At 42.4% G+C, this 25,416-nt stretch overlaps 1 protein-coding gene across 3 annotated transcripts in view; it reads left to right on the plus strand.

Moving 5' to 3' along the window:
- The window catches only part of LOC120455377, a 50,562-nt gene that overhangs the window by 21,051 nt on the left and 4,095 nt on the right, over positions 1-25,416 (plus strand). For all 3 annotated transcript variants that reach the window (XM_039641502.1, XM_039641501.1, XM_039641503.1), the window contains exons 3-7: positions 18,991-19,923; positions 19,978-20,378; positions 21,386-21,499; positions 21,559-24,717; positions 24,782-25,390. In XM_039641502.1, the coding sequence (XP_039497436.1) occupies positions 20,274-20,378; positions 21,386-21,499; positions 21,559-24,717; positions 24,782-25,390 (3,987 nt within the window). In that variant the 5' untranslated portion in view covers positions 18,991-19,923; positions 19,978-20,273. The remainder of the gene's footprint in view (positions 1-18,990; positions 19,924-19,977; positions 20,379-21,385; positions 21,500-21,558; positions 24,718-24,781; positions 25,391-25,416) is intronic.

Here is a 25,416-nt window from a genome sequence, read left to right on the forward strand (position 1 = left end):
ACTGTTAGTGTTGGTAAACTGCATAAAACACTCAATATCGAATTCCAATTTTCTGCCCAAAAATATTCAGTTTTTTGTTTACAACAACGAAAATAGTTGTCCAAACATATAATGCCATACACCGTTGAATTCGTAAGAAAATTTCCTATAAAGTGACATTCAAGCCTAGAAATGTAAAATTTTTACGATTTTTCGCAAAAGTAGATTATGTTACCCCTTAGCAAATATGCAAAAAATGGCGAAATTTTTTTTTTGTGAAAATCTCTAAAAAGATGATAGAATTCGTTAAGGTTGGTAATAAGATGCACAGAACAGTCATTCTTTTGTTTCTGGGATCATTTTCAGTTAAGTTATGACTAAAATCGCCAATAAAATATTCATATTTTTGCCAAAAATTCGTATTCCAATTTTCTGCCCAAAAATATGCAGTTTTTTGTTTACAACAACGAAAATAGTTGTCCAAACATGGAATGCCATACACCGTTGAATTGGTAAGAAAATTTGCTATAAAGTGGCAGTTCAGCCTAGAAATGTAAAATTTTGGCAATTTTTTTTTGCAAAAATACCCCTTACCGAAAATGCAAAAAATGGGGAATTTTTTTTTTTTTTTAAATCAGTACAAAAGTGATAAAAATAGTTAGCATTAGTAATTAGTTGGTGAAAATAGGACTCTGTTTTTGTTCTGGGATCATTTTCGGGCAAGTTATGACTAAAATCACCAATAAAATATTCATCATTTTGTAAAATATATGTACATATGTATGTATGTAGGCTCCCCCAAGTTCCTTCCCGGCAATTTCACAATCATCTCTTCTATCGATTGCTGATTAGTTCGCATCGAGAGCACGTCATTCACGTCTGCCATCCGTCCATCAGCCATTCAGTCAGTCAGTTATCTCATCGACTCGGCATATTACTCATACGCCGCGTGTGCTGCGAAGGGGAATAGCGAATGGAGAATGGCGATCTCAACAGACGATATGAAGCCGCAACAGCTGCCATTTTGCATGTGTATGTGTGTGTACTGCGGTAGTTGTGTGAGTGTTTGCTCGCTGATGTATATGTTTATATAATTCCCACTTACCGACGCAGCTACACAAGTTTATTGTTGTTCCCGCAGCCTGTTCTCTCCCCTTTCCCATCGGCACCTTGTTGCCTGTTTCTTGGTAATGTTTGGCTTTTATGTGCCTTAGTCTGACACTGAAAGAAATTCAGAGTAATTACAGAATCATACAAAATGCTTTGTTACCAGGCAAATGTTGTAGAGTTGAAGGGCACTTTGCTGAAGTATAACGAATTCTAAATTATTCATTTTGAAATGATAGAATGAAAGTCCAATTCATATGATTATTGTTTGCAGTGCATTCTTGGGTGGTTCGATGCCATGGGCGGTGGTGGGGCTCCAAAAACGGGGCAAACCAAACCCAAAACGCCGGCAAAATGAAAATTATGCTCTCTTTGGCATTAAGTTTATGAATAACGAGCATATGTAAGTCGGACTCGCAGTCTCCGAGTCTCTTGCTCTGCATGTGTGTTGGTGCTGTGTACAAGTGTGGGTGTGTGGGTGTGAGGGTGTGAGGGTGTGAGGGTTTGTGCCCTTCAGTAAAGCTTACAGGAATTTATTTTGTGCCATAACTACACAAACACTGGCACTCGCACTCACATTCACACTCACACTCTGACACTCCCGCAGGTCGTTTGCTGTCTGCCGATCAAAAGGTGTTAAATTCTGTTGTTACTAAGCGCACAAAGCACCACAACGACATGCACCAGCAGCCGAAATGGGCGGTGGTCGGTGGGCGTGGTGCTGTTTGCATGTATAAGGGGGCATAATAATACCGCGAGTGTGTAGACCGCTGCGCACCCTAGGAGATTTTTTGTGTGTGATCTCTTCACCTGTGTTTAACTACAATCAGTTATGTACGTTTTCCGAAGCGAACAAGCAGTTTTTCCATTAGGTTCATCAATTGTACAAAAAGGTTTGAAAATGTCAAAATCATTTATCTTACTACTCTACCTTGTCTTTGTTCATCGTTTTAACTGCTCTTTCCACAAAATACCCTGGAGCGAAGAGAGGTTTACTTGTATTTTGCCAACAACACTTGTTGATACATTTTTTGCTGTATGTTCAGGCTTTTTTCGGGTTTGAAGAAATGCAGGTCGCTGTTTGATAACATTTTTCGGGATTAACTATTGTACGGAAATTCGCCCCCGAACCGAGCACCTTTCAGTTTTCCTCAACCTTTTGCCTCTTCTCAGTACACCCATTTATACTTTGCTTTTGGATTTTGTCCTTTGGATTTTCCTTTAATTTTGAAGCTGCAGCTGTCGTCTTGCAATTGTTTGACTCAATATTTCAGCTGCTTTGCAGCTTTATTTAAAATAAATAAAGTCAGCTTTGGTGTGAGTATTTCGGTGGGTGTATGTGTGTGTGGGTGTAGGGCGCCTCAAGTTACAAATAAAACGCAACCGAAATGAGCTTAAGAGCTTAAGGAACGCTAAACAAACAGCGCAGCACACAAAGCCGCGATGCCACACACACACACAAGCACACCCACACCCACACACACATACACTTACACTTCGGTGGCTTACAGATGAGTTACTTGAAAGGGGGGGGGGAAGCAGATCCTTAGTCTTTAGTCCTTGCTTACCAGCACACAGAGAAATATTATAGATAAAACCCTTAGTTTGCCTCGTCAAGTGGATGTAAATCAATATAGTTGACAGTTTTATGGCCATAATTAAAAACGTATGAATATTATTAAAAATATGTATGCACTAATATAAATAGGAGAAGGGGAATGTGCGATTTGTTTGCAGTGTGGATTCGTAGTGCTTTGGCTAGCTTGAAAGCGAATCGCTTTTGCCTTTTATGACTAAGTCAAATATGAAAGTAAGTTGCCAACAGCTCGCTGACTGACTGCCACGCCCCCAACCCCACGAACCGGAGGCCGACGCCCCCATCTGAAGAGCGCAGGCAGTTTCACAAGACTCCCAGCCTCACAGCCTCTCAGCTTCCCTGAGGGCAGAGAACAGGACAATTTGATTTATTGCCACTTAAAAGGCAACATTCAGCTTTCCTTCTCCATTTTATTTTTTCCTTGCTTCAGATGGGGCAGGGAAAATAAATAACACGTTTACACATCCAAATGAAGCAGCCACAAAGGGGCGGGGATGGGACACCGGGAAATAGGGGCATGGGGGGTTCCAAAGTTGTTGAGAGTCAGAATGGCGACGAGATTGTTAATAAGAATGCATATATTATGCCAACACCGACACGTCACATGTGCGCCGAAAGTGGGGGATATCAAGGGTATCCCTCTTCCCCGTCCGAGGGCCGTCCGTTCTTAACCCCCTACTGCCCCTGCTGCCAGTCAGAATCTTGCTATACGCATAATTAATCGCTCGCCCTTCTGAAGCTGACGTCGCCCTTCATTTTTTGGCCCCACTCAAATGAGGCGTGAATCGAGCAGCAATTGGGGCTGGAAATAAGTAGAGGCAAGTGCAATCGAGACTATCAGAAAGTCATCGATTAGACTAGTGCACTATTTACCATTTACCATTTGCCATTTACCAATCGATTAGCTAGGCTTTGAGCTCGAGTACTTAGAAAAACAGAAAACTTCAATCTGATGGGATGCCGAACCTGAATAGTAATGCAGTAAATATATTGGACAAAAGTCGATTACGCTTGAATGTAAAGTACACCATTTTCGAATCGATTAAAAAGATTTAATGCCCTTATCTATCTTACCATTTATTTGTTATTATGAACTTATTTTCCCATCGATTTTCGTGGAATAGGCATGAACAAAGCTAATATAAATCATAGAGCAGCAAAACCTAACCACTGCCTGTCATAATAAATTGTATTTAATAAATATATAGTTGAGCTGGCACCTATATATTACGTAGCCTACTTCAGTGCCAGTGCCTTAAATTATCGTCACATCTAGATAGAGGAACCGTTTGTAAAGCTCTTTTCACTTTTGATTATTTATTTATCGCATACGGATTAAGTCCCGTACTGCTATTTGAATTTATTCAATGCAAACATCGCCCATTTTTAACAAACACAGAGCACGCGTGAATAGTACGAGTAAGTGTAAACTTGTGCATACATATATTTATAATTTGCCATAAATTATTTTTATATGTTTCAGTTTTTAAAACTAGAACACAGCAGACGCAGCAAGGCTCGCGAAAAACATGGCACATCATTTTCGTACGCTTTAAAAACGCATTAAACTGCAATGGCAGCAAAAGTAGCGGAGAACATAAACATAAACATGGACATAAACACGGACAGGACATGGACACAAATACATACGTACACTCGCGCAGAAATACTCGTACGCATTGCATACATGGACAGAAGAATGTGAACCGGAAACGGAATTGGCTACCCCGCCCCCGCCGAACCGCTCATCAGGCATGCTTGATTTCATTTGGAGCACAAACACAGGGATGCATATACATGCTGTTAACGCGGACGAAATTGCCCAAAATTTATGACCGCTGACCAATTTTTAAATAGCCAAACGCGCACCTGGGTCACACCTGCGCATAATGCGGTTAGCAGCGAGCAATTGTTTAGGGTAACCAAGGGGTATCAGTTGCCGTAGGAGTGGCTTGGTTTGCAACCTAGTTTAAATCGATTGAAAAGCAGATATAGATTAAAAATGTTATTCATACCACTCATTTTAATGGCCACACTTGGCCTAAAAGGGAGTTAGAAAGCATAGCTTAATTGAATCCACGGTACTTGGCAGTCGCAACGTCGTGCTGGAAAACCACTTCCGTTGAAATACTTTGAAAATTTTTAATTAAAAAACATTAACTTCATTTGGTGTGTGCGGGAGATTTGTTGCCGTGCGTGTTGATTTACTTCTGCTACGCCCCCATAAATAACCCCCATCTTTTGTTTTAAGTTTCATTGTGGAAACTCGCAATGGAAATTTAATTGAATTAGCCATTTAGCGTTTTTGGCTAATTTGCATGTTTTGTCCAAATAAAACATTTGATGATGCAGCAAGTGCGCTGCGGAATGCAAATAAACGTGCACTTTTTGCACAGCCTAGTTTAGTTGCATTCAGTTCAGTTCGTTTTCGTTTAGTTTAGTGGAGTTTGGAGTTTAGTTTGGGTTTAATAGTAATGTTCCAATTAAACGAGTGCGGTAAATTCGCCGACAATAAATGGGAGGATACGCGTATTACCTTTTTTTCCCATGCCATCGATAAGCAGTACAAAAGCATTTTGCCATTTTCCGATGCGAGTATTTTTATCGCATAATTATCAACGCTGCCGCAGGGGCAACTCATTAAAATGCAGACAAATCAAATTTTCATTTCCAGCTACCCATCCGTTTTTCCCTATTTTCCTCCGCCGGCCATGTGGCACTGGCAGTGGGGCAAAAAACACAAAAAAAAAAGGCAAACCGGAAAGTTACATTTAACGAAATTATAATTTGTGCATGGAGTGTCGGTTTTAATTACACATTTCCTATAGCATCGGGGCACAGCGCAAATTGATTCCCTTTGATTGGCCAAATCCCCAGGGAATCGCTGCGTTTTAAATACAACTTTCTCTCAGTAAAAGCAGTGATGAATTAAATTTGTTGCCCAAACTGCATGGAATTGGATTGCCCAAAACAAGTTCCCTTTACCAGAAATTGCAAATGGACTTGTAAAAAAGAGCATTTTAGTTTGGCGCCAAAACTCGTCGAATTTAATGGCAAAATGAAACCTGCATTATTTTTTCAATCAAAGAGTGTGGATTACATTTACCAGCTGCTCGGGCAATGAAGAAAAGAAAAAAATAAAAGGTTCGTTATATACGAGTTTCTTATGTTGTTTATGAGGTGGAACTGCAAATTCAAACTCAAGCAATATTCCCATGGTGTTTTTCCCCATTTTTTTATTTTACCCTTTTGATGTACTTTTCTTGCTGTTTATTTTAACGCAAATTCGCTGAAAGGGATTCTCCCCGATGGGAAAAGTGTACTTTATTTAAAATGATTTCCATTCTTCGTTAAGAGTTCTAAAGTACCTTAAAAAACGAAAAGCTTTTCCCATTCAAGCGATCTTAGAATCCAGGTGCCCCCATGTGTCCATAATTGTAAACTGTGTAAACTGCTGTAAACTGCTAAATTGTCAGATATGACATATGAACTGAAACCGATGCCAATGCCGGGGATCGTGTGAGGGAAAAAATCATATTGCATTCCTTTGTTTTCCATGGCCATTTTGTGAGTTACGGCCATTTCCTAAGCCTGAAGGCAATTAATCTGGGCAACAGCTGGTTGGGCTGTAATTACTTTTGTAATCCCACCTCCGAGCACCTGGAGCCGTCAACACTTTGTTTTTGCTTCAGTGAGCTGAAAAATTATGCATAGGACCCATTCCCATTTCTATTCCCGTTTCCATTTCTTCGCATTCCTAGTCCCATTTCACTAGGGGGCCTAATGACGAGCCGTTGATTTGTTATGTTCATTATTCGGCAATGAACTGGCCCCATTCCTGGGGTGGCATGGCAAGACCTTTGGGGGCTTTCGCCGAACAGTAAGCTGATGAACTCCGGAAAACTAATTAAAACACGTGGAAAGCACACAAGCGGTGTCCGAGAATTGCACATGAATAAATGAGAAGCCCCGCTGCAAACCATAAAACCATCGCCCCCCGGCGACAATGACCTAAAAACTTAAACTATTTTCAAATGGCCTGGACTGGTAGAACCCCCTGGGTTGGCTTACCCACATAGTACGCATTTAATTCATTTCTTGACCTCAAACAGTACGAGTTGGTAACATAATCTGTGTCTGTAGGGTGGCAGTATAAATGCAAGGAGTTCTAGCGAAACTATTATTATTATTCCGAGGAAATAGGAATACCCTTTAGTTAGGCACTCTGGTTTGCTGATGAACTCCTTTTTCAAAGGGCCGCCTAATTGCCCACTGGTACTTCCCGTTTGCATTGAAGGTCCGCCAGGATTGGCAGTAATTAATGTGCCTCCTTCTTTGACTCTGGTTCGCCTCAACCTCCTCCTCCTCCTTCGAAGCCCTGGCACCCGCAAGTTGTGCAACTTTCAATGGAGTTTCAATTTACTTGCCACCTGTCAGATTGATGGAGTCGGCTGCGGATGACAGTGAACCGATGCGACTCCAAATCGAGGTGCGGGGTGGAGGGCTGTGGGCGGCAGTCCTGACAAATGACGAGCGCTTTGTTCGCTGGCCGGAAATGCAAAGTGCAAGGCGGAAGTAGCTCATATCACGCCGCATTGAAGCAAAAATCGAGCGGGGAAAAATGAAAACAAAACTAAACTTCCCTTCCGCTGCGATCATCCTCCGCAAACTGTGTGCGTTCCCACCGCCCATTTATGTGTCAATTAAAACTAAGGTCGCGGTACCTCGTACAAAACTCTCAAATCCAGAGAGGCAAACAAATAAAATTACAAAATATTTCACATAAAAGGTAGCCCCCCAAAATGCGGGGCAAAAACTGCAGCCAACCGCCAATTCGGTGGAGGTTCACTCACTAACCAACCGAAGCTCGACCAATTCCAGAAATGTAACTTGGTCCTTGAAGCTTTTGAAAGTTCGATTGCAAAATGCTCTGTAAATAGGAATATATTAATGCTATCTTTTGTATAGCATTTCATTATAATAACAATCTTATATCAAATATTTGTCAACTAAATTAATTCAACCTTCGCGATGCAAGTAAGTATGCAATTTCTGTCTATGGTTCTCTTTTTACGTATTTTTTTTAGCTACGCCTATGCTCTTAGCTGATACGTCCATTTTCTTAGCTTTTCCATTATCCTTCAGTGTTCTAGTGTTCGGTCTGCCCTTTTAGTTCCATTTGGCGCTTTCCACGTTCCACTTTTCGTTCAGCACGCATTTTTCGAACGCTTTTGAAAACCTTTCGGTCTAAGAGCATTACGCTGCCGCACTTCGCTTCGCGCTTTCAATAGCCTTGATTTCTATCAGTAAGTTGGCCCCGCTGACCACTGCCCACCCCTAACCACCCACCACCCACTTTTAAGAACACAAATACGACCAGCACCCACCAGCACCACCCCAGTGTGACCGCAGCGACCAGTGTGACCGCGGCACGCGGTGCATTAGAACGGAAGCGGAAACTAAAAGCAGTTATATTTCTGTGCACTTACATGTGAGCTCCTGTCTCTTTTTGTTGCACTCTATTTTCGAGTTTTTCTTCGCCGATTGGAGGGCGGGAAATGTGGGTGTGGTGTGGTGTGGTAGCGTGGCGTTTAGTTGGGACCTTTTTCCAGGGACAGTTTTGTTTGGCTTGCCTTGTCTCTCGATGTAAGTGTAAGTGTATGGGTGTGTGGTTGTTGTTTTGGATTTCCGTGTTGTATGTGTTGTTTCCCCTTCTTTTTTGCCTCGTCGAATTTTGTTTGTTTGGCAATTTGTGCAACTAAAAAGCATTCACTTTTGAACTTTATCAGTGGCAGAGGTGGCGATTCCCGATAAAACGAGCGAGTTCATAACCCACCACGTGTGTTTGTCTTATATTTTTTATCCCGTTTTTTCAACGCTCTCCTTTCGACCTTTTCGTTTTAATTTAGTTTTTTTTGGCTTTCATTTTGGTTTCTTTTTTTTTTGTTGTATTCTGTCACTTGTAAATTACGTTTTAACATGGTTTTTGCTAGCTGCAAAATTGTAATTAAACTTTGATGGACATTCGATGGAGAGTCAATCTGTTTTACTCACCGCTCCTTGGGAAAGTTTGTTATCATGTGCGGATGTGTGTACATCTCTGCAGATTTATTGATTGTATTAGTTTCTATTTTTATATACAAATATGTTAATAAATAAGGGACACGCTCTTATTTAATGTCCTAATATTATGGGCTTTTCCTTTGTTGACTCCTTTCACCCCAATGTCGCTTGCTTTCTCTTTTTTTTCGCTTAATTGGTTTGCACGCCGACCGTTTTGGTTTTTAGGCCACCATATTGAACACTGACAGCGCCATCTAGCGAGCAATTAATGTGATTTACGATCGCACTTCATTATATAATAAAACTTTGGCTCGTCGCTGCGTGTTTCGAAATTTAAAGAATTTTCCGGCCACCTCTCACCTACACACACCCACACACACACAGAAACATTTTCCGTCACTCACACACATGCAGGCTGCGTTTCTGCTGTGTAAACATGCGATTAATAATGAAGGAAATAAAAATAAAGTATGCACAAAATGAATTTTAACAAGTAGTAGCGATATGCTGGGTGCATCGAAATTGTAAATACCCTGTACTGTGCTTTCCTCTGACTTTAAATTTAAATTTATTTCAATTTTCTTGCTAGTGCGAGATTTCCTATTCAATAGTAATATTCACCACAAAACGTTTGTTTTTCAAACTAAGAAAAACCGTAAATACTTTCTGAAAAGCGCAAACTTATGGTTCGAAATATAATACCCTCTGTCGAAGCATAAAAAAACAGCAACAAAGCGAGCAGCAACAAAAATTAAAAAAAAACACACCAACAAAGCACAAAAAAAAAGGAGTCCAAAGCCAGGAGGCTATGAAAAATCCTTTCGTGACACTACCAAGGGGCGGGGGGAATTAAATATGCGTCTCATGTAGACGCTTTTCCCGTATTTTTCTTCCTTTTTTTATTTTTTTTCCTTTTTCGTTGCCCCCGTATTTATTTATTTTATGTGCGCGGCTGTGCGTGCATTGCTGGTCAAAAGGGGGGTGAGGGTGCGAGGGGGGCTTTCGGGCTGAGATATTTGCAGAAATTAAAAAAAGGGTGAAAAAATGAATTAAATGCGTATTGCATACATTTCTGGGTCATTTAGGGATATCCCCAGAGGAAACATTGGCTCCATTCCAGGGGCCACCCGGAAAAGGGATTCGATTCGGGCATCGGGTGGCCCTAGGACACCATTTTCTGTACGCCATATTCCCAGCATTTCGGAGCCCATCAATCAGAGAGTTTTGGCAAAATACAAAATGTTCAAGGAACCTCTTCAACGTGCTAAGTAAAAGTAATGTATAATAGATGATAAACGATTTTATTTTTAATTTAATATTTCGAAATGTGAAAAGTGTGTGATCACAAAAGAGGTTAGCAATTAAAAAGCCAAGTTTTTCCAGCTTTATTAAGTGATTATATTAAGTGATTGAACTGAGCATTGTTGTTTTCAAGTTCCCTGCGCTTCGATTGGAGCTCTAACAATACTTTTTACAAGTCCCCGGGCAAAATAATTTTGTAACTCGGCGAAGCTTTTAATTTGCATTGTTCCTGTTTCCCAGGTAAATGGTAAAATGGTAAATAAACATTCGTGTGCTCTGGAGATCCCTCGACCCTGGCCAATTGAAACTCCAAGAGAGCTCATTTCACCTTAACCGCAACTATTTAAGGTAATACGATAACAATGCATATTTGTACAAAAAACATAAACTCGCAAATATATACACATATAATATATATGTGTATATTTATATATATTTTGTGTGTGCGCTGCGCCAAGAGCAAAACAAGTTTAAGAATAAGAAGAACATCAACAACAAATTGCAGAATGAAAATGAAAATAAAAATACAAATACAAATAAAATAAAATAAAATGAAATGCCAAGGAAAATGAAAATAACAAAACGGGAAAAAATCGAAAAGAGAGGAAACTTGTCGTGGGTTAATGAAGGTGGGTGGTTGGTTGGCTGGTTGGTTGGCTGGTTGGTTGGTTGGTTGGGTCGTGAAAAAAGGGGGCAGGTGCACGCGTATGTGGGCGGAGGTCGTTCACTCAGGTGTGAAATTTTATTGAGTCGAAATACGAAATATATGCAAATTGCGAAATAATTTAATGACGCGTTTAATTGGGTTTTTAGCGAGCGAACGCAAGAAGCTCACGAACTTTTTAGCAGGAGTGGCCTCAAGAAGGATTGTTTTGGGCTTGGGCTTCGGTTTGGGCCTGGTCCTGATCCTGGAACTGGGCTGATTGGAAAAGTTTTTTCTTTGGCTTCTTCTGTGTGGCGAATCAATTGAAATTGAGCGCTAATAAGAATTTGATGGGCCGCGGGTGAGTGGGCGTAACTGTGATTTTCTTCCAATCCAGTCAAAAGTTTTATCATTATCGTGGCTACGTGAAAACCACGCGGAGTGAAGCAGGCAATAAGAGTCCTTCAAATCAAATATGAGATACATATGAAAGTACGCATAATTGGCCAGAGTTCGTTTCGCATTTCATTTGCATGTGATATGTGCCGTTTAATTAACACTGAGTGCGCAGCGAAGGCTTTTTCATTGCCTCAAAGTACAGTTGCTGCCAAAAATCGCTGTCATATTCATAAGCTAAACGCGCAAAACCGCACAGCGTGCTAACTTTTGCCGCTTTCAAGAGCTGTTCAAGGCGTTTGCGTTTGGCCTAGGGGGCGTGGCAGATGTAACACACAGTTGTGTAGCAGGTGACACACTCATCGACGCTACCAACGCCACACCATCTCCTGCCACCGGAACCCAGTTCGCAGCATGTAACTCCGCTCGCCATTGAACCAAAGTTACATTTACCTTCGGAACTTTTTATTTGTCACCGCCAAGGTACAGTGATCAGTGCGAAACGATTATTGCTGTGCAAACCAATCGTTTTCAATAATTCTATAATAGATTTGCAGGAAGGATTTTAGAAATACTCGTATCTAAACAAATAGGCAAGCATCCAGGATTTGTGGCAAAGAGTTCGCCAACTAAACTGTCACAGAGTAGCAATGAATAATTTGTGGAAAATATGCAGTTTATGGCACCAGCAGCCACTGTAAAATAGGAAAACAGTTCGAGGAGCCGGTGGCTGGTGGTAGGTGCCGTGTGGCAGGTGGCTTAGACACTTGTTTGCCCCAGCTGAGCCACATCAATCGCCGGGAAAGAAGTTGTACTCATGGTGTAGATGTGGAGATGTGGAGCTGAGAGTGGAACTCAAAGTCGAAGTCGCCTTTTTATGACACGCGGCCATGGCCATTATAAATTATTATTCATGAGCGGATGCGGATATTGAAAAGTTTCACTTCGCTCCGCGCTCGCTGTCTCTCCTTCTCTATCGCTCGCGTCTGTCTCCATTTCAATTTTCCCATCGTCGTCATCGGGTCCATGTTGTTGTTGTTGTTGTTGTTGCTGCAGCCATACCCTAGGAAAAATATTTGGAAACTTGAATCAGGTACTACCGACTACCAACTACCGACTGAAACTTTGTTGATTGATGTACTTTTATTTCGTTGGTGTTTTCATCTGCAGCTTAGGAAGGGAAATAATCATGTGCCTGGAAAAGTTATATTTTTACTGCAAAAAACATTGTTTTAATATTTCAAAAATATTTCGGAATCATATATGCAAATATATATTACAAATTTCATGTGATTTTAAATAATTTGAATACGCTAGTAACACAAGAGTAACTAGGGTATTAGAAACTTTCCCCGGTCGTCTCATCATTCGCCTTTCATCATTCGTTTTTGCTGTTGTTGTTTTCTGGTTTTCTACTCGTGTATTTGAGCTTTCCCCGCTGTTTTCCTTACTCTTTCTGCTTTCTGCTTTCAGGTTTCTTTGCTTTCATTTTTTGTTTGGCTCTGCGCGTGTTGTTTGGAAATTAGATTTGTGCACGTTTCTTGTTTTGTATTTCCGTTTATCGTCATTTTTCCAGCTTCATCTTGGCCGAGGCTCTTCCCTTTTTCATTTTTTTTTTTTTGTGTTCTTTTTTTGTTTTTGGCCAGTGTTTGTGTGGGTTATTTTCGTTAGCCGTCTTTTTTAGTCGTTGGCCATGTCCCTCGTTTTGGCTCTCGGTCCGACACAAAGATTTGTTGTTCCCGAGTCTTTGATTCCCCTCACCGGAGTTTCCGGGAAAGTGGAGCTGGCAAAGAAGGTTCTGGGGCAGTTATGATCCAATATTGGTGGCTATAATTGAATTAGATGAGAGGCAAATAACAACAGCACTGCTGGCAGCTACATTCAAATTGGTAGCCGACAGGGATTTCAAATGGCAAAACCACCACGTGCCCAGCAGAAGGCTGCGAATTTTGCTGAGAAATTCCGAAATAGAAGCGGAGTACGTAGTAAATGGTGCATGCTAAAGCCCTGGAGATCTGGGGATTGATTTATAAAATAAGAATGCATTATGCTTTATGTATGCTATGGTGATAATAAAGCAATAGAATACATGGTACAGTAACTATTTTTCGCACTTACTATTAAAGTACACAAATATCTCCCTATCTATCCATTTTTTGCATGAATACAATGACAATCCGAACGGCTTACATCTTAGCCAGCTGTACAAATCCCCGTTGCAGCAATCTTCCCCAGTATTGGCACCCCCCGCACCGCTTCGGGTGCAAAATCCCCTTTTTTGCCTTTTTTGTGTTGTTGTTCGTTTCTGCCAGCTTGTATTTCGATTCCAGTTTTGACTTGGGCTTAGAGTCTAGTTATTGTCATAGACCTGAATACATGGACGCATATGTATGCACAATGCAGTGTGGAGTTGGAGTGATGATGCCATCCCTGCGGGATTCTTATTTATTCAGGGCACCCTTTTGGAATGAGCCAGTGGCCATGGATCCAGCAGCCTGCATCCTCTGTCCCGCATTCCGCATTCCACACTTCGCATCCCGCAACTTTAGCCGTAGCCGTATCCGTATCCGTATCCGTGTCCGTATCTGTGTCCGTATCTGTGTCTATTATCTGTATCCGCATCCGCATCCGAGTTCTGGCGGCTTTAAAATTGATATTCCATTGACGTTTTGGTGGCCTTTGCTTCTCCTCCAGAATCCAGAGCCTCGGGCTGAGCTCAAGTTATTTATATGCTCGTTTACAACTTTGCTCCTAGGATTTGTAGCTATATATATATACAGATATATATCCGGCAACCGCATTGATTGAAACAAACTTTCGCTACGTAGCCCCAATTCTCTCCCCTTCGCTTTGATTAGCGTCATTGAGTGACGTGCGAACTTTTTAATCAAACTTCTGGATGTCAGGCAGGAACTGAAGCAATTAAGACATTTTCAGGCAGTCTTCACTTCCACCGTCGCCACCTGCCAGCTTTTCCACCCGCTTTTCCACCCACTTTTCCATGACCTTCGGCGGCAGTTTGCTTTCGACCATAGCTCTCTGGACCTGATCTAATTTAAATGAGAGCTCGGCGATTTGGATTTCCACGAAGCGCATTAAATCTCATACGGCAACGGGATATTTCCTTTTTTATGGCGCCAAAGCGCTCACCTTCTACAAACAAGAAGTACATTGAAATAAATTACAAAAAAAGAAGTGCCATTGCACCGAAGAATTCAAGTAGCTATTAAATGAATAGATATTAAATGAAATTAGTTATGATTTGAGTAAACATTTCCCAGGGCCTTAGTAACGATTTTTCTTTGTGTATTTGAATTTTCAAAGGGGTGGCAAAACATCATTGAAATGTCAAAAGCACCGCAAAAGCGAACTACAAAATTGAAATATTTTGATGTGGCCCAAGACCTAATGTGGATTCGTATTCATACGCCCCCATCCCATTCAGTTCCGCACTATTTTATAACCCCTAACCCCTTTGAAAGCCCCACCAACAACAACGCACACATACACATTCGTGATGAATTATAATAAACCAGAAATGAGGCTCCGCAAATGCCGGAAATCGCTAGCTAGTCGGGCCCCCAAAAATCCTGGCCAGGTTTTGGAACTTGAACTGAAAAACCCAGAGTCCGGAGACCGGGGCACGTAAAATATACGAGCTCACGTACGAATACGGCCGGAGAGCTGGATCACCCGGATTGGGAATGGATGGGGTATTGCGGGGATGGGGGATGGGGGATGGGGGATGGGGGATGGGGGATGGGATGGGTCCACCTTGTATTAATATCCATTAGATTTATGTTTGGCAAATGTAACCACAGAAATTACACTTTAAAGTCTGTTTTAGTGTACCTGTCTCGCAAAATGGCCGGCAATTTTTCGTCGATATCGAAATGGGAAAACCAAACCGCCGGACAAGGTCGTTTTTTTGGGTTGGTTTGGGGTTGGGGTTCGGTTCATTTCGAATGCTTTAGGTATCAAGCCCAGCCACCCACATTAGATATGGCCAAAGAGTTGTTTTAATAGCCCGGGTCGGGCTCATAATTAAAGTCCCTTCCTTGGAAAGTCTTGCGTCTCAACCCCCCTGCTTTTCTTCGTGGCCATTCAACATTCAACATTGAAAAGGGGATTGGGCGACACGTACTCGGTCCATACATTACGGCCATTTCCACCGGCCAACTTATGGGCCACATGGACTTTAACACTTTGGTGCCACATTAAGGCTGCAAATTGTTAAACGTGGCCATCCGCCACGCCCCCTCCCCCGCCCTCTGCCAAGCACCCAAGCAACTCCCCCTAAGAATATGTACGAGTATATGCAGGGACACCTGAGCTGGAAGGTGAGGGGCGAGGTCACCACGGGGCAGGCGACTTATTACCCAAGTTCATTAGCATTTCGAGTCCTGGGCGCCACATCGAATGTCAGACAGTTGACACTTGACACGCCACTGGAGTGGGCGGTGGGGGCATGGCCTAAGGAAAGTGGGCGGCCGTGGAGCAGACTCCTTCAATGAAAATCACCCAAGAAATATCTATAGACTTTAAGGCCACTGGGTGCTTTATTTTCGCAGGAGTTCTCGGATTTTGTGTGTTTTGCAAATAGGAAACTTTATTTAAGTAGAAACCAAGAAATGAAACTGCTCGAAACTATTTTAGCTTTAGTAATATTTTAGGTAAAGTTATTAACTCATTTTAGTATAGATCTTTTCATGTTGAGGCTGTGGATTTTAGGTGGTATTGATTTTAACCTTTCGGGTCTTATGGATCATGGATAATGGATTATTCCGAAAGCAGCAACTTGTACTCCACGCCTCCCAAAGATTCACGCTCGATCTCAACCTGTTGCCCTGGTTGTCCTGGAATTGCTGCGCGGAAAAAGTTACTTGGTAAAAGTTGACGGCATACGCTGGAGGATTTCGGCCATAGTAATTAAACTTTCACTGGGGTAGAAAGATTAAAAAACGAATGTGTACAGGGCAAAAAATTGGGAAAAATCAACAGCCAGCTGGCGGCATAATGAAAGAGCCGCGAAAAACCAGCGACAGCTTGTTGACAATGTAAATAATGTGACAAAAGGGGCGGCGAAGGAAGAATGGAGCATGTGAAATTGGTTAGTGGCGAAAGTAACGTGGATGGGCTCGGTGCATGGGCTCAAGTGCATGTGTTTGCCATGACGTTGATAAGCCGCAAAAGTGTCATAAAAAATATGCAACTACCAAGGCGACGAAAAACTACCACTATCCACCCACAAATTTCCCACCACACGCCCGAACACCCCCAAGCCGCACTTTCATTCGGGCTTATTGCCGCTGGCGTCAGCGTTTTGTTTTGGCCAGTTCCTGGTTTTTTCCTGGTTTTCCTCCTCTGCACTCGAAAAGAAGCTCGCAGCGGGCGTGAAAGTTGCGAGAATTTATAAAATTCACATTGACGCCGCAAATGTCATTTATCAACGTGTCACGGCCAGAAAGAGAAAGGGAGTTGGCCCAGAGAAAGTGCGGGGGTGGGGGTGGTAAGGGAGGTGAGTGAGTGCAGCGAGAGGCGTTAGGAAAATTCCTCCAAATATAGAGAACAAACGTTCACTTATTGCACACTATTCCATGAATATTTTAAGGAATCAACACTTTTTAAAGGCGAATTGAAACTCTTGAAAATCGTGTGATATTCAAGGCTGAGATAATGAAACTTTAGGAACCACCCTCGCGTCGAATGGAATGGAATGGGAATTTGCTTGCTCCACAAAATCCCCGCTTCCTCGGCAGCTTCTTCTTCTGCAGTTGGTGGAACTTTTCGCACTTGGCACTAAATTTTCAGCTGCTTTTGTGTTATGACAATTATAATTGTGCTTTTGCATATGTGTGAGTGAGTGTGTGTGTGCGTGAGTGTGTGTGTGCGTGAGTGTGTGTGTGCGTGAGTGTGTGTGTGCGTGAGTGTGTGTGTGCGTGAGTGTGTGTGTGCGAGAGCGTTTCTTGGCAGGAAGTATTTAAGTGGGAAATTGTAACAAATGTTTTGTGTGGTCCTTCGATGTGTGTCTGTCTGTGTGGGTGTGGGTGTGTATGTGAATGTGTGTGTGTGTAGCCTTGTTGCACTTTTCCGCCAACAAAGTAACTGCAAACTGAAAACCTGCAGCAGCCAAAGTAAAATAGTAAAATTAAATTACATGTGGATCTATATGAGCACTTACACCTGCGCGCAAAATACTAGCATTTGTAAAAAAAGTAGAGAATATACAGAAGTAATCTCTATGGAAAGGCACGCCTCATTAGGTAATAAGTTTCACTTCTACACCATTGAAATGCTATTTCAGCTTATTGTCCTTTTGTCCTATTGTTTGTTACATCGCGCATTAATTAGACCATACAAAAGTGCATTATTATTATGACCGCTGCTGTGTGTGTGTGCTTATGTGGTTGTTTTAAATAGTCATAGACTGTTAGACAACAAACAATGCCTCTGCCACTTCTGCTCTCAGCTTCCTCTTTTTGACCACTTTTTGGGGGGGAAAAGTTTTTTTCGGTTAAGGAAAAGGGGGCGGGTTCCATGCGTGGAGGGCGTGTCTTGGGAAAGTTGCAGCCGAAATGAAATATGCTCGGTGGCACGATGGCGAGAAATCTCAACTGAAACGAAAGAGAGGGGCTTATGGTGTGCGAAGGAGAAGCTTGGACGGCGGAGACAAAAAACCTTGGCAGGAAGTTTTGGCTACGGAAATTTATAAGATTTATGTTTAATTGTTGTTTTTGGCTTTTGCGGCAGCTGCCGCGTGCCTTCAGCACCACCCCCACACACCTTCATTTCATCCTTTCGGTTGGTGTGTGTGTGTGTTTGTGTTTTGGAGAAAAACAAATTAATTAGTGAAATTAAATGGCAGTCGACGGCAAATGACAAGTTCGAGCAATTAAAAATATATATATAGCTCACATATATATAGCGCACAAAATGTTCCAAAGCTGAGTCATCACAAATCGCACATCTCCAGTGATGTGAGTGTGAGTTTCGCTTAAGACCTAAATTGGCTTAGTAGGATTTGTTAGCTATATGTTGCTAAAAAGTGTCTAATAAAAATGATTCGGCAACTAAAATACTCTTAAGAATTGTATATCTCTGGTAAAATACTTTCGCCTTTAAGCTGTGTGCCCTTTAGTTATTTACTAATATTATTCGCCTTAAATGTATGCCCATAACTAATAGTTGGTGGTACTTTTGTGCAGTCGATTTCTGCTGGCCAACCACAAGACGCCAATGCAGCTTGGAAGTTTGTAAGTTTGGAATTTGCCAGTTAAATAAGAGCTTCAAATGGGAGCTAAGCTAAGCTCGTTAGGACAACAAGGGAAATGTCGTAAATTACCAATTACAAATTGCTCGGAAGACGATGACGATGAGGATGGCACATTGGATTTTATCTGCGGCCAGCAATTATAAATGCATTTGTCAAATATTGAAATAAAATGAAATACTCTCGAAGGAGGAATGTGGTGCGGTTTTTGCTGGCTGAGCAATTAATGCCAATAATGCAATGAATACTTGGCTAATTCGAAGTGTGCGCACTGCACTGAGCGCAAATCTAGCGAGCAGATAAATCAATTTGCTTCTGGCACTTGTTGACCCGTACAAATGGGCGGCATGCAACAGAAATTGATGACCTCGCTCAACTGAATCAATTGTGGACATTGCCACAAATTGGTTAACGTTTCTAATTTGGGTATTTCGGTATTATGGTATAGTAACAGAAGTTCTTCCATATTGTTAGCAGTAATGCCTGTTTAGGGCATGAATAATATTTGGCAACACTTAAGAGCTGTATATACTGTGGGCTGGATTCATGTGACTTAAATTTTATTGCGATATATTTCAGAGATTTTCTGATAAAGAAACCAACCACTTTTTCTTGTCTTTCTTCTTATTTCAGACTCGACGACATCCGATGCGACTCCATTGCGAAATCAACGAGAGCTGGGAATTAATGCGAAAAGAGAAAACACTGCCGGTTGTTGATGTTTTTGGTTCTTGGAGCGATTGAAACTGGGCAGGATTTTCCGTAAGACGCTGTCGCGCAGAACTTCACTCGATTTCCGTTGCGTGCACTTTTGCGGCCGGCTTTTCCATTTTGCGCATGGTAATGGAGCTGGCCAGCATAGCAGAAATGCAGGCCGCAGAAGCCATGACCGCACTTTTAATCAAAGTGAAAACTATGAAAATTTATAAAATAATTCTCGTAAACGAGCTGGGGAAAAGAAGGAGACCTCCTCTAAGCATGCAAAAACCGAATTTGTGCAAGGACCTGTCACTGCAGCCCTCAAAAAAGGCTGCAGCCAGCCACACCCCAGAAACCAAACATCCTCTGATACAAGGACCTCCAGCTCCTTGCCCCCCCTAAGCTCCCCTCATCCAACAACCTCACGCTCTGGCTGCCGCTTGTGTTTGTGTTTGTGTTTGGATTTTCGGTTGCTCGGGGGTTTTTGGGGAACTGCGAGCTGGAAGCTGAGAACTGAGAATTGAGAGCTGGGAAATGGGAAATGGGAGTTACCCCCCTCTGTGTGTGGATATTTGCATGATATATGCAGTTATAATAAACCACAAGAGCTGCTAAAGCAACAGCAGCCACAGCCAACTAGACGGGGACGGGGACGAGGAAGAGGACGAGGACGAGGACGAGGCACAGGAGGTCCCAGCCAGGACCTGGCAAACAAATGCCCATGCTCAACGGTGCATATGAAGGCAAATGGCAAACAGGAGCCACCATAACACTGGCCATCCAAAGGAGCCTCGCTCGTGGGCCACCAAACTGCAACTGCAACTGGAGCTGCAACTGCCGATCGGAATTTTGACATACATAAATTACGTAAGCATATTATTTGCCCCAATTGAAATGCACATTAATAAACAGAACATTTAGGCCGCCAGGTGGAATATCATTGGACTAGCGTCGAAACTTGAAGGCAGCTCTTGCCGTACATTTGGTATAATTTGTAGCATTATTTGATGGTCTTTTTTTTTTTTGGTAACTTTTAGTATTAAATATTTATTGATATCGTAGACGTCTTTGGCGATTAATCCAGGTAGCCCTGACATATACGTCAACGAGTTGAGAGCTGTCAATGGAATGAGGTTGCAGTAATTCAGTAATTTTAGCTCAGTTGGCAGGAGAACATCACTGCTGAACGAAAAAATATAAATCGACCTCACACAATCATGAGTTATCACCGAAACAATGGAAACGCGGCTGCATATGACCACTATGGTTTCGCTAATGCAGACAATCGGACTGAAGACAATTTGCGGAGCTCTCATTCGCAGGTGAGTTTTTGTTAGCCCCACTTCGAGCCCCACTATTACCACTAAAGCACTATTCATTGAAACAGCATGTCTTTGTTCCACACTTCTACCAATTACGCATTTCAAACGGCAGACTTAAAAAATACAATTCTCATTTTCTTGTTGTTTTTGGAAGAACAAAACTGTTTGTCATTGCAAACATATATATATATATTTAAATTATTTTGATTAAGATATAATAGAATGGAGGAGGCTTCTAAAATCTTCCAAATAAAATTAGGTAATTTAGAACATCTTTAAAGCATTTGGTGATCATAGTAGGCATTAACTTTTCCTTTCATATATACGACTTGAACAATCCATCTGAAATTATTATACCCGTTACTCGTAGAGTAAAAGGGTATACTAGATTCGTTGAAAAGTATGTAACAGGCAGAAGGAAGCGTTTCCGACCATATAAAGTATATATATTCTTGATCAGGATCAATAGTCGAGTCGATCTGGCCATGTCCGTCTGTCCGTCCGTCTGTCTGTCCGTCTGTCTGTCTGTCCGTCCGTATGAACGCTGAGATCTCAGGAACTACAAAAGCTAGAAAGTTTAGATTGGGCATACAGACTCCAGAGACATAGACGCAGCGCAAGTTTGTCGATTCATGTTGCCACGCCCACTCTAACGCCCACAAACCGCCCAATACTGCCACGCCCACACTTTTGAAAAATGTTTTGATATTTTTTCATTTTTGTATTGGTCTTGTAAATTTCTATCAATTTGCCAAAAACCGTTTTGCCACGCCCACTCTAACGCCCACAAACCGCCCAAAGCTGCCACGCCCACACTTTTGAAAAATGTTTAGATATTTTTTCATTTTTGTATTAGTCGTCTAAATTTCTATCGATTTGCCAAAAAACTTTTTGCCACGCCCACTCTAACGCCCACAAACCTGCACTTCTACTAGCTGAGTAACGGGTATCAGATAGTCGGGGAACTCGACTATAGCGTTCTCTCTTGTTTTTTCTCTGGCTTTCAGGCCAATCGGATCAGGCCAACTCCAGGAGAAACTATGGATTTCGATCTTATGAACTTCGTCTCACAGCATGCGAACTACGTCGATGTCCATGCCGAAACCAGGATGCAATTTCCGGTGGGTGTTCCTTATTAGCTTTCATACACTTTTAATTTGACATACATCATTCATTGCAGGAGCCGCTCAACGACTACCAATTTGATTGGAGCTCCATTGGATTGGACGAACATCAGGGTGCGAATCAGGGTGCCATTAGGCAGCATCTGAACCAGCTGAACCAGGCGCCAACCGAAAATGTGATCAAACAGGATGTACGACGGGGTGTTGCTTTTTCGAGGATGGCTGTAGAACCAACGACATCGCAGGATCCCACTCAGCTGGGTAGAGCCGAATCGTCAAGGAAGAATGTAGAGGAAAATCAAATTGACGATACTCAGTTCCTGAGCGAATTAGAATCTCTAATTGATGGTCAGTCAACGAAATCAAAGTCATCCAAGCCAAAGAAAAAGAAAAAATCGAAATCTGAACATAAACATAAGCCAATTAAAATGGCAGCAAATTCAACAGGCAATGAATTACCAAGCGCATACTGTGGTAACACAGCACAGTCAACTGATATACAATCCAATACGAATGCCAATTCCTTCAATTCTGATATGCCCATTTCTGATGTTGCACAATCCAACAGAAATGCTAATTCAGTTTATGACACAACTCGAAATGCTAATTCAGTTTATGACACAACTCGCGGTACAAACATGGATGTAGAACAATTACCAACTACGTCCAATGATATAACCAATCCGGCAACTGATTTAGAACCTAATATGGATATTAATTCAGTTTATGATTTAATTGATGATTTAAATTTGGACTTTGATCAACTACCAACAACTTCCGATAATATAGCAGGACACCCAATGGACATACAATCTAATATGGATGCTAATTCCGCATATGATTTAATTAGCGACATAAATGTGGATTTCAATCAATATAGCCGAACATATACGGCACCTGCCAAGCCAACTAGAGGCTCCATTTACAAGATCAAAAAGCCCAGGCCCGTCAAAAGAACTATTCCGGCTCCATCGAAGCCCAGTATTGCCCAAATGATGCGCGAGGCTGCCAAAAAGGAAAGGGCGGCTGCCAGACCGCAGAGACCGAAGAAGACCAAGGCGACCAAGGGGACCACAGAACCAGAACCAGTTCCAAATCTTCCAAACTTCAATCTGCTGCCTGCAGACCCATCTGAGCCAGACCATTTTCAAGAAAATTATGACGAGTTCATGCTGCAGCAACCCCCTATACCAACCGAATTTATAAGCCCCATTAAAACCGAAGATTTGATGCAAACGATTCCGCAGATTCCAGCAGTGCCTGTTGCTTCAAATTTACCAGTACGAACAATCGGAAAGGTAATAAAGCCTCCAGCCAAGCGCACTTACACAAAGAAAGCCAATAAACCCACGACTACGCCACCGAATGTAAAGATTCCAACAGTGCCTGTTGCTCCCATTCGATCAATCGGAAAGGTAATTAAGCCACCAGGCAAGCGTACTTACACAAAGAAAGCCAACAAGGCCATGAATACAAATACACTTCAAGAAATTCATACCGAGGTCATGGTGCCACAACCTACCATACCAACTGAACTTGTGGAGCCCAACGGAACTAATTTTGTGATGCCACCAAATCCGGCTCCAAATTTACCAATACGATCAATCGGAAAGGTAATTAAGCCTCCAGGCAAGCGTACTTACACGAAGAGAGCCAATAAGGCCATGAATACGGATATACTTCAAAAAAATCATACCGAGGTCATGGTGCCACAACCTACTACACCAAATGAACTCGTAGACCCCGTCGGAACTGATGTGGGCATCCCACCGATTCCGCAGATTCCTGTTGCTTGTGTTGCTCCGAATCTACCTATACAATCGATCGGCAAGGTTAGTAAGCCCAGAGCTCCCAGAAAGAAACCTGTTAAGAAGGTTCCCGATCAGGAACCGCAGCAGAATATACCTTTTGGAGTTCCGGCAGAGCAAGAAGCTCCTCCAATCGAGGCACCTAAGCCTCGAGTCAAACGAACTTACACGAAGAGAGCCAACAAGGCCATGAATACAAATATACTTCAAGAAAATCATACCGAAGTCCTGGTGCCAGAACCTACTATACCAATTCAAACGGGTGAGCCCCTCGGAACTGATGTGGGGATCCCACCGATTCAGCAGATTCCAACAGTGGCTGTTGTTCCGAATTTATCCGCACAACCGATCGACAAGGTGATCAAACCCAAAGCTCCCAGAAAAACACCTGCTAAGAAGATGCCCATTCTGGAATCGGGCACGGATATACCAACTGAGATATCGCCGGAAGGAGAAACTGCTCAAAACAAACCGAAGCCTAAACCAAGAGCACCGAGGGTACCCAAGGAACCTAAAGCGCCAAAGGTGCCGAAGACACCTAAAGTACCAAAGGCACCCAAGGTACCAAAAGAACCTAAGGTACCAAAGGCACCGAAAGAACCTAAGGTACCAAAGGTACCGAAAGAACCTAAGGCACCCAAGGTACCGAAAGAACCTAAGGTACCAAAGGCACCGAAAGAACCTAAGGTACCAAAGGCACCAAAAGAACCTAAAGTACCAAAGGCACCGAAAGAACCTAAAGTACCAAAGGCACCGAAAGAACCTAAAGTACCAAAGGCACCGAAAGAACCTAAGGTACCAAAGGCACCGAAAGAACCTAAGATACCAAAGGCACCAAAAGAACCTAAGGTACCGAAGGCACCTAGGGCACCTAAGGTAGCCAAAACACCTAAGGAACCAAAGGCTCCCAAGACTCCGAAGCAGCCCAAGATGCCAAAAGCAGCACCAAGGCAACCTAAGACATCCATGAACGAAGCACCGAACAGCGTACAGGTACCGCTTCCCATTCAGCCTGTCTGCCCAGAAACAACCATCGATCCCATGCTCTTAAATAATCCCACTTGCGTGGATCCTATGTCTATGCCTGTAATATCAACACTTTGCCAAATACTCATTCAGGGGCCGATAACACCCATATCGCCAATTAAATCCTTTGTGCCAATTGCTCAAAATCCTGCTCCGCATCACGTAGAGGGCTCCAATGTGCCACAAGTTGGCGAGGATCGTCCAAACTGGCCGACTATCTCGTGCGAGGCCAGTGTGAAAGCTACTCCACGGGTCCCAACAATGGGCAAGAACATAAATAATGTGACTGCAGAGATAAAAAAGAAACAATTACCGAAGGAAAAGGTTGAAAAAGCAGAAATATCAAGTCTTAACGGTAGCAGGAAAGTTCAAGACACTGCTGTAAGTGTGCCATATATTCCATATTTTCTCTACTGTAATTACTTTTATATATTACCAAATTTAGATTTCAAACGGCGCGATTAGCCAAGATCATGTTAGATCACTATCAAAATCCCTATCCGTATCAAAGCATTCATCTCGTTCCTCGTCATCAAGTTCTTCATCAAGTTCTTCATCAAGTTCTTCATCAAGTTCTTCATCAAGCTCATCGTCAAGCTCTTCATCCGGGTCATCCAGTTCGTCCTGCTCGACTTGCTCCAGTTCCGACTCTTCCACATCAACTTCCAACTTGAATTCGTCACGATCTTCACGGGCACGGTCCCGGCATTCCCAATTGCCAAAGTCTACGTTGGCAAACAAGTCGGTTCCACTTCTGGAGGAGCCAATTGCAGCAAATGCGAAAATAAATTTGCAGTTGGGCCAACCAACCCGGCTAGACTCACTATCGCCACCAAGCACGCACAAGCCGATTTGTATAACATTCGGAGAGCATTTGAAAAATCTGACAACTGCGCAGATTCGGCCCATATCGCCGATGTCAAAGCAACCATGTGATGACTTTGAGTTCAACTTGCCAGCGCCCATGTTGTCCGAGGAGTCGTCCAGTTCATCTTCGTCGGAGAGCGACGACGAATCCAACGTGAATTGTCAGATGACACCAAATTTTCATGCTGTTAGTATAAACTGTTTATGACCTAA

This window comes from Drosophila santomea, chromosome X (assembly GCF_016746245.2).
Source record: "Drosophila santomea strain STO CAGO 1482 chromosome X, Prin_Dsan_1.1, whole genome shotgun sequence".
Taxonomy (NCBI): domain Eukaryota; kingdom Metazoa; phylum Arthropoda; class Insecta; order Diptera; family Drosophilidae; genus Drosophila; species Drosophila santomea.